Source organism: Octodon degus, unplaced genomic scaffold, assembly GCF_000260255.1.
Source record: "Octodon degus isolate 3935 unplaced genomic scaffold, OctDeg1.0 scaffold00007, whole genome shotgun sequence".
NCBI lineage: Eukaryota > Metazoa > Chordata > Mammalia > Rodentia > Octodontidae > Octodon > Octodon degus.
In genome coordinates, this window is record NW_004524583.1 from 30,565,343 (window position 1) to 30,574,709 (window position 9,367).

General features: G+C 43.1%; 1 protein-coding gene across 3 annotated transcripts in view; it reads left to right on the forward strand.

The window, feature by feature from the left end:
• Positions 1-9,367, forward strand: part of Rgs6 (regulator of G protein signaling 6) — a 657,652-nt gene that overhangs the window by 26,431 nt on the left and 621,854 nt on the right. For all 3 annotated transcript variants that reach the window (XM_023703302.1, XM_012517111.2, XM_023703304.1), the window contains exon 2: positions 3,391-3,494. In XM_023703302.1, coding sequence (XP_023559070.1) covers positions 3,411-3,494 — 84 coding nt within the window. In that variant the 5' untranslated portion in view covers positions 3,391-3,410. The remainder of the gene's footprint in view (positions 1-3,390; positions 3,495-9,367) is intronic.

The window sequence follows — 9,367 nt, forward strand, 5'->3', positions numbered from 1 at the left end:
GATTATTTACTCTGAGTAAATGCACATAGTATCTATACATAAAGAAGTTTCAGTTTTTCTTCATCATTTGATTTTAAAACTATTGATTTGTGTTGTGTTTCATGTGAAAGATACATTTTACAGCATAATGTAATGAATGAAAATTTGGTTCTCTAGTTTCATGAACCCTGGCATTATAGTCAGTGAATTTAATTAGGGAGTTCTAACCTACACAGATTTCACGTTCAGTTCCTGCTAACATTTGTTGACATACTGCTGGAAGGTATGTCTTAGAAATGATTCTCTCTAGACAGGAAAAATTAAACAGCTTGTCTGAGTTTCAAAATGAGTTGATAGAGGAACCAAAAATAGAAGCTGTTTAGTGACTACAAGAGGCGCTCAAATTCTTCACATGGGCTATCTATCTGCCTGCACTTGGCAGCGCACAGCCCAGCCCTGGGACTTCAGCCTGCTTGACTCACAGAAAGGCTGTTGGTGGGAGGGGACAGCTGGGGAGAGAGAGAAGGGGTCGGAGATGCTTGTTTCTAGGTCATTTGCAACCCTGCTATTATAATACGGTTTTCTAGGTGAAGGAGAATATGCTCATTAAAGTGAAAGTGTTCATTTTAAAATAAAGCAGTGAAAATCCAAAAGGCTCCGTTACATAGAGAAAGGAGTGCACAGGAGTAGACACAATTTTTGTTTTTCACGCTGTCATATTCTGTATCAGTGCAGTAGGCAACTAAATAGTTGTTTAGGAGAGAAGCTGCACTGTTCATTTAACTTTAAAATCCACTGATTAGAATACTAACCAGTGCATCCATGTAGTACCCTATTTATAGGCTACTGATAAAGCAGAGAGACGTACTAGAATGATTCTCTTTATTTCTTCATGCAATCTAATTTTAAAATACATTCTAATTCACACATGATGAAAGCCGACACATCATTCAAGTAGGATATTTTGAACAACCACATTGTTAGCATAAATTACAAATTTCTCTCTCCTTCTACTTCCAACCAAATTTGCTTTTATGGAATGGCTTTTGTACCAACTTATTTTATTATAGACTATCTTCTGAGTTTTTATTTTGAATTGAATGGTCTTTTTTGGTGAAGCATGGTGTTTATTGAAGTTTCCTTGATGAAAAGCCTAGGAATCTCTTGCACGTAATGCAGCCTGGCTCTTAAAGTCTGATGACTCTCGGAAAGGACTTTTATGGCTTTGGAGTGTACTTCCTCGTTCATCTTCCTTGACCCTTACATTTGCAGTACTCGGTAGCATTTGTACTGTACTAATGAACGTAAGCATGGTGAGGAAGGTGTTGTGGGATAGACCTGAGCACTAGCAGGTGCTCGGTGCATTCATTCGAAAGGGAATTAAAGAGAGCCCCAGGGGTCGTTCAGCCTGCTCAAGGTCACACAGACAGTGAAATGCGACAGCACCAACTGAACTCCCTCATCACTCAGGAAGTCTGTCTGTCACTATCTTACCAGTATTCTTCAAGGCTCTCCAAAGGCCAAATTGAACACATTCATTTTTTAAATTGAGGTGAAATTCACCTAAGATGAAATTAACCATGTGTAATTCGGTGGCATCCAGCACAGTCGCAATATTCTACCACCACAACCTCCCCCTAGTTCTAAAATGTGGGCATCATCCCCGAAAGATGAAAGTCTTGCATCTGTGAAGCAGTTATCCCATTCCCTCTAGTCCTGACTGCTGGCAACTGCCAATCTGCTTTGTCCTTCAGATTTACCTCTTCTGGGTACTTCCTTTAAATGCCCTCAGTGAAGGGGCCAGCCAAAAAGCTCAGCAGATTAAAGTACCTGGAAGCAGGGGCAGGGGCCAAGGGTTCGATCTCCAGACCTGCGGTGCTGGCCCCACCCACGGGGGAGTGCTGAGACAGCAATTGAGAGTGGGCACAGTGGCACCTGCCTGTAATCCCAGCTCTTGGGAGGCTGTAAACAGGTGGATCACTATGAGTCCAATCTAGTAGTGAGACCCTGAACACCATGTAGACTCTTCCCTAAAAATCAATCAATAAATCAACTAGAATTTTAAAAAAGAAAAAGGCTGATAAGTTCGATACCCTCAGTGTATATGATTTTTTCCATCTAGATTGTTCACTTAGTGGGTTGTCAAGGTTCATTCACAAAGGATAAGCCAGAGCGTCACCCCTTCTTGTAGGTGAGTAATATTCCACTATATGCCAGTACATGTTCTGTTTATCCGTTCATTGCTGATGGGCGTCTGGGTTGTTTGTACCTTTCGGCTATTATGAATAACATTGCAAACATTCAAGTGTATTTGAATATTCATTTTTATTTTGGGGGAGAATGTATGTAAAAGTGGAATTGCTAGATAATTCTGTGAGTAACTGTTTGAGGAGCCTCTAAGCTGAGTTTCCTGCTCCGAGACCAATCCGCAGTGCTGCCAGCAGCGGCCAAGGGTGCTTGGTCCCCAGGCTGCTCCATCCCCAGGTCTTTGCCAACACTTGTTGTAGGAATTTTTATTTTAACGGGTATGAAGTAGTATTTCGCTGTGGTCTTGATTGGACTTTCTGGAAGTAAGTATTCATGTTTTAAGGCATAGGACTAATCCAGAAATGAGTGTTGGAGTACAGAAGTCATCGTGAAACTGATGGAGTTCATCGGTTTTCAGGAGATAGTGCAAGTTGGCCTCTACTCAGCCAGGCACGAGGACACATCTTTGTAAACCCAGCTGGCTGGATGGCTGAGGGAGGAGGGTCACAAGCTGAGGCCAGTCCAGACAATTTAGTAAGACCCCATCTCAAAATACAATTTTAGGAAAGGGGCTGAAGGTGTAGCTCGTCCTTCTTGGGGTGACATCGCTCGTCACACCCCCGTCTGTATATATCTGTCGGATATGCATCCACTTGTAAGGTGTAGCACATCAGACTGACAGTAGAGAAACTTTGGGACAAGAAGGAAGATGTGTGCACAGTAGGGCCACAGTCATCCCTTTACTGAAAAAAAAAAAAACCTGTTAACTTATTGAGTATCATATTTTGTTTTCATGGTACCTACCAAATAGGCTAAGTTCTTTGCATTTTGTAGCATTTATTATTTATTTGTTTTTATGTACTTAGGACAGGGTCTATAGGCTCTACAGGGTCTCACTATGTAGATTGGACTCGTCGTGATTCTTCTGCTTTCAGCCTCCCAAGCGCTGGGATTACAGACGCATGCCACCATGCCCAGTCTTAATTGCCATTTCAGCGCACCCCGGAGACGGGCCTGGCGTGGCACGCCAGGGGTTGAACCCTGGCCACTGTGCTCTGCCTAAGCAGGCGTTTCAGTCGCTGAGCTGTCCAGCCAGCCATATTTCATAGCTTTTAAAAGTAACACACGCTTGTGCCTTAATGGTCTGTTCACTTCTTTCTGCAGTGTGAGAGAAGATCCTGAAGATGGCTCAGGGGTCCGGGGATCAGCGGGCCGTGGGAACGGCGGACCCGGAGGAGAGCTCCCCCAACATGATCGTCTACTGCAAAGTAAGACGCCTGGCCCTGCCGTGGGCGGGCTGCCGCCGTGTGCGCCTGCGTCCTGGGAGGGGGAGACAGATGGAGGACAGTGGGACACATGCTTCTGCCCAGACTGCCTTGATTGATAAATGAGTATTTTCTTCCACATCCTGATGATCTAATCTTAAAATTCAAGGGAGTCAACATACATGAGAACCTTGTGTTGGACACTTGAAACATTTTCTGGCATTTTTAAAAAAAACCCCAAGGTTACCAGAGCAAGGCAGGTGGAGATAGGTTCTTCTGGTAAAGGCCTTTATGGTGTAAAGTGAGATTTATAAGATGAAAGTTCTTTGAACTCCTGGTATGCGCAAGATGTGTGCTAGGTGCTGGGAGAGGCAGAGGTGTGTCGCTGGCAGACGCTCACAGCTGGTAGGCACCGTAGGACGTGTGAAGGTCATCGGCTGTAATTGTTGGTTTCCAGGACACAGGTACAAGCAGAGTGTTCAGTAGTCTCAGAGGGGGAGGGAACTCCCAGCTGTGGGGCCACAGTGGGCTCGAGGAGACGGGGTGGTCTTTGGACTTGGTAGGAAGGATGTGCAGAATTGCTCTACAGGGTAGCAAAGAGAAAGAAAATTTCAGGTAGCGGCACCTGCTTGGCAAAGGCCCAGGGTCAGATGATGTGAGGAGCACCCAGAACTTTGGTTGGGGGCAAGACAGATCCCAAAGGGTGAATAGGTGTAAGCTCTGGGGAAGAACCAGAGCGCAGGGTGCTGAGTGCTGGGCAGCTCCGTCATGAAAGCTCATGTGCTGAGAGCTGCCGAGGCACGTCTCTTGGGATCGGCAGCCTTGCCCCAGCGTGCTGAGTGGGTTGTTACCAAGATGGTGCCGCAGCTCTGGGAGGCTGCTTCTGCTTTGTGCAGTGGGTGAGGAGACATAGCAGTCCTGCTGGGGCACTGCCCTTCAGAGCTAGGGGGAGGGCTGGGGATTTAGCTCAGTGGCACAGCACCTGCCTGGCAAGGGCGAGGTCCTGTGTTCAATTCCCGGTACCAGAAGAACAGAGAGGGACTGGTGGGGCCTGACTCCTGGCTGAATATGGAGTTAGCAGGCAAACAGAAGATCAGGGATGATTGAAGGTTTGTCCTTGGGTGCTAGAAAGACAGCTGCACTCTTAACTGAAAGAGAGTGAGGCCGCTTCTTAAGAGGGAGAAATACAGCACAGATTTATGCTTACACTTGTGGAATTTGAGGAAACAATTGCTTCACTTATTTATGAAAATATAACATAATGATACATATTAATAAAGAAGTGACAAAGTTTATTCATTTCAATAAATATTTAAGATGTCTATTAGGTTCTGTGTTTTCTGCAACTCTTTTTTGGATCTACACTAATCATGTGGATAGTGTTGAGATACATATTTGTGCATGGATATAATACAGTAAAGTTTTCTATTTTTTATATTCTATGGATATGAAATTCTGTAATTCTTTGCTTTTCAAGGGTATTCTTAGATAATCCATGCATAAGAGAGATGCTTATTACATTATAAAGAAAAAATAGATTAATGGAGCTAAGCCATTAACAGAACATGTATAATATTAGAAATATATTTATTCATCATTTTCTTCTTCATCCCAAGCTGGGAGATCCTAGCTCATGCCGGACTAGAAGAAATGTAGGCTTTGGAGTGAGACCTGGGTTTAATTCTAAACACACTGCCTCTAGCAATGTGACCTTAAGTTGTTTATTTTACTTCTATGAACTCAATCTCTTTAACTGTAAAAAGAAAAGCCCAGGGTGTAGGTTATAAGAAGTTCCATTTAGATAAGGTGAACGAATTATCTTACATCCCACTCTGCCCCTAATGTGGTCCATAAAGAGGCAGTTCTTTTCCTTTTGTCTTTAGGTCTTATAGAGAAAGAGACATTTGAAGAAGAAAGAAGATTATAAGCTATATTAATGTTGGAGCTATTAATAATACATCAACTAAAATACATTTATATACAAGTTGCCTTGTTAAGCACAAGAAAATAATGTGCATATTTTTGTATTATTCAAGGAGTTACCAATCCATGGATTATTAAAGATTAATAGGGAATATAAGTGTCAAGCAACCCAACACCTTTCTATTAGAATGTTTGGTATGATGTTGAAAGGAAAATACTTTCTTCCTATAACTTGTGATTTTTATGTTTTGGGAGGTGGTACCTCTTTTTTTTGGTTTAACTTAGAAACATACTTCTCAATTGCTATAATTATTTAGAGAAATGGCTGAAATATGTAATTTGCTTCGTAGTGACATATTGGTGTAAGGTTATGTATGTTCATGCTATTGGCCATATTAACTGCTATAAAGATAATTAATTGAATATGTTTGATTTATCTGAATAAAGAATATCCATTGATAATAGGTTTGAGTTATTTATCCTGGCCATACTTTTAGCTTTTCATCTATCAAATAAGCAGGTCGACTAGAATATCTATTAAGTTATCAATACTCTAATATTATGACCAGAACTTTATTCTTAGACATCTTGAGAAAGAAAGTCAAGAGATAAAAATCCAATCCAAAGCAATCTAGAAACCATTTGAAATCTAGTTAAGCTATGGTTATGTTTGGACCACGGGATAGCCACACATTTTCCTGCTTCCCACTTGGCTCTGGCCTGCTGGAGGACACCACCCTCAAAGTGTAAAAGCAAATCTCAAACACAAGGGAAACTGAGAGTATTTTCTACGGAAGGCTTTTGTGTGACTATTTATTCAAGACTGTCTCCACAAAACCAAACCTTGGCTTGTCAATCTATAACTTAAGTTTATAATTTAGAGAATTGTGTTTTCACTTTTGTCACACTTCTCTTGTCATAGACATTTTCAAGCTGCTAGATATTTGCTTGGGCTGTGTTGTCGTGACTCAGATACTAGCATTTTAAAAGCTGGATCTAGATAAATGGAGAACCCGAGTACACGTCTTAGTAATAAGTGGGATGATTATGTTCATAATGTTGTGCCTTTTTATTTCTTATTTTCACTTGGCACATAATAATTGTACAGATGCATGAGATACGTGATGTTTTGATATGTGCACACACTGTAGGATGATCAAATCAGCAATTAGCGTATCTTTCATCTCAAATATTTGTTTGTGGCAAAACATTCAAGCCCTGCTTCTAGCGCTTTTGAAATGTACAAGACATTATTGCTAACTATGCTTGTTTTGACTTTGAAGTGTGGTTCAGTGTGGCAGCCGAGGTATGAGTGATGCTGGGTGGGTCTTGCACGCACGGATCTTTCGGAACACTCCTCTTTTCTTTCATGTTTTAATGTCATTAACTGTGAGAAGTTGTACTTCCCTGATGCATGATTTATTTATTGACTTGAGCGCACTTTCTAATTTAGTTTTTCATTCTTCATACTCACATTTTGGATCAGAGGTATGTATGAAAAATGTCTTGGTCACATTAAAGATCTATTTAGAAGAAGACCTGAATTATTCATTGGGACGCCCAGACCTGTTCACCGTTCTTATATTCCCAGGTCCCTAGGCAGCCGGGTCGCTGGCCTGCGGAGGGGGTGACGATAGCTGCCCTAGCTGTATATCTTCAACTCTAGGGATGCTTCATAGGAATACTTCATAGAAAATTCCAGACCAAATATTTTTGTTTAGTAGGTCTGGAAAGAGTCCTAGGAATCTAAGTTGGTGTTCTCAGGAGAATTTGGCACCGGCCTAAGTTTGAAAAGCACCTGTTTGTGTCTTCCAGCATCCAGGCATAGTATGCATTGCAAAGTCAGGGGAAGGGTGATGCTTTGGAGTGGACTTTTATTTCTTGACTTTATTTCTCAAGATGTCTAAGAATGAAGTTCTGATCATAATATTGATACAGGGAGAAAAACTGGTTTCGGGTGGGTGAGCTCCAAACCATACAAGGAACCTCCAAATGACATAGAGAAAAACAATCTCTGGACCTGACCTGTGCGAGTTCGTGTTCTCTAAAACTGAAGAATGAATTTTAGGAACAAACGGAGGTTATGAACAGAACATATTTATTGGGAGAAAGAAAGCTCCTGTCCAAGAGAGGGACAGGAGGGGGGCCCGAGTGGGTAGTTCCCCAGGAAGCTGTCTCTTCCAGGGACTTTTATAGGTTAAACCATGTGGGGCTAAGGTAGAGAGAATGGGAACTCGCTTAGGTGGGCAGGAGGTGGGACAAAACTATGGTCAACCAATGGGATTACATATGGGACAGGGTCTTTTCCTGTTGGGGGTTGGAATGCGGGACAAGGTCTCTTTCTGTTGGGGGTTGGGCTAGTGACTCACTTGGGTCTTTCCAGGTGATGGATACCTATTTAGAATGTCAATCCCAGGTGCTACTCTTTTAGCATTTGTTCAGCCTTTAGGTCTTTAGGTCTGGTTCACAGCAGGAGCATCCGCCCCTCCCACAGTTGTAAGGCATCTCATCTTCTGTGCTGTCTCCTTTGAGGGCCTGGCCCTGTCTGACTGCCTATAATATTTCTATCTAACTCGGCTGCCTGCAAAAATATTAAGAGTGTTGACCACTTTATAGATATTCTAGTTCACCTGCTTATTTGATAGATGAAAAACTGAAGGTATGGACAGGGTAGAGAACCTAAAGTTCCCCGTGAATTTCCCAGTGAGCCTAGGCGTCCTGGCTGGTGTTCTTCCCAGCAGCCACTGGTACTCCTGGGTATCGGCCACAAACTACTACTGCCTCGTTGTTGGAACTCAGCAGTGCACGGCTAAGTTAAATAACCAAGAATACTAGAGGGCGATCTTCGGCTTTCATGCTTGCTGTTAGCTTCTTAGTTTCATCCTACTCACTGTGTTCCTGCTTTTCAGGCAGAGGTTTCTAAAATGTTTACTTTCTTCTCCAACTAGGTTTTTTCTTTTCAAATAAGAGTAGACTGCCCTCTGATTTCCTTTGATCTTTCTTTGAGTATTGTCAAAGCATGTCTACAGATGTTACCACTAGGCTGATAATTTGATTTGGTAGAACTCCGGGCCCTGAGGTGGTGATGTGCAGTGGACACTGTGGCTTAGCTGGACCTTGTCTTGGGTGAAGGGGCGGTGCGGGGTGATGGCGATGCCGAGAGCGAGCTGCGCGTTCTCGGCGTGGGTTCTGGCTTTGGTTCTTGCGGCTGTGGTTGTGTGGATGAGGAACTTCTAGTGCCTTCCATTTGCTTCCTGTTCTCTCTCTCTCTCTCTCTCTCTCTCTCTCTCTCTCTCTCTCTCTCTCCTGTCTCTCTTCCCCCTCCCCCTCCCCCTCTCTCTTCTTTTTGGCCGGCTCAGCCCGCCTTAAGGTGGGGCTGGTGCGCCGTGTGGTGCCCAGGATTGACCACGTCCCCTGTGCCTGCCTGAGCAGCCCTTAGACCGCTGAGCTATCTCCCCAGCCCGCGCTTTCTGCTCTCTCTTTCCCTCCTCCTTCCTAGTTACATACTTTCAGCACAGAAGTATTCAGTAAGTTAAAAGAATGAAATATGAACTGCATCTCTACCACTGGCTTAATAGATAAACCATTATTTTGGCCTCGTTTTCTTTCTTGGAGTGTGAGGCCCTAACGTGCAAATATCTTGCTGCAGTGATTTCAGAGTTCCAACCTGTCAAGTGGGGATCTTTCAGAAGTTAATGGTATTCACTGATACTAATATTGAAGCAGTGCTGTGAAACCATACGCACGTTTACAGGTCTTTGGAGTCTTTCTGAATGTATTTTTGAAAGTCAGATAACCTAGCTTGGATCATGGTTAAACCAAACCTATAGTCAGGCATCAGAAGAAAAAAAAGTCCTTGCGATGGCTCGACCCTGCCCCAGGAAGGTTAGCTGTCTTTGCAGCGGCTTGCTTCGTTGGCTTGATAATAACAGGACATCTGTGCAAATATTGTG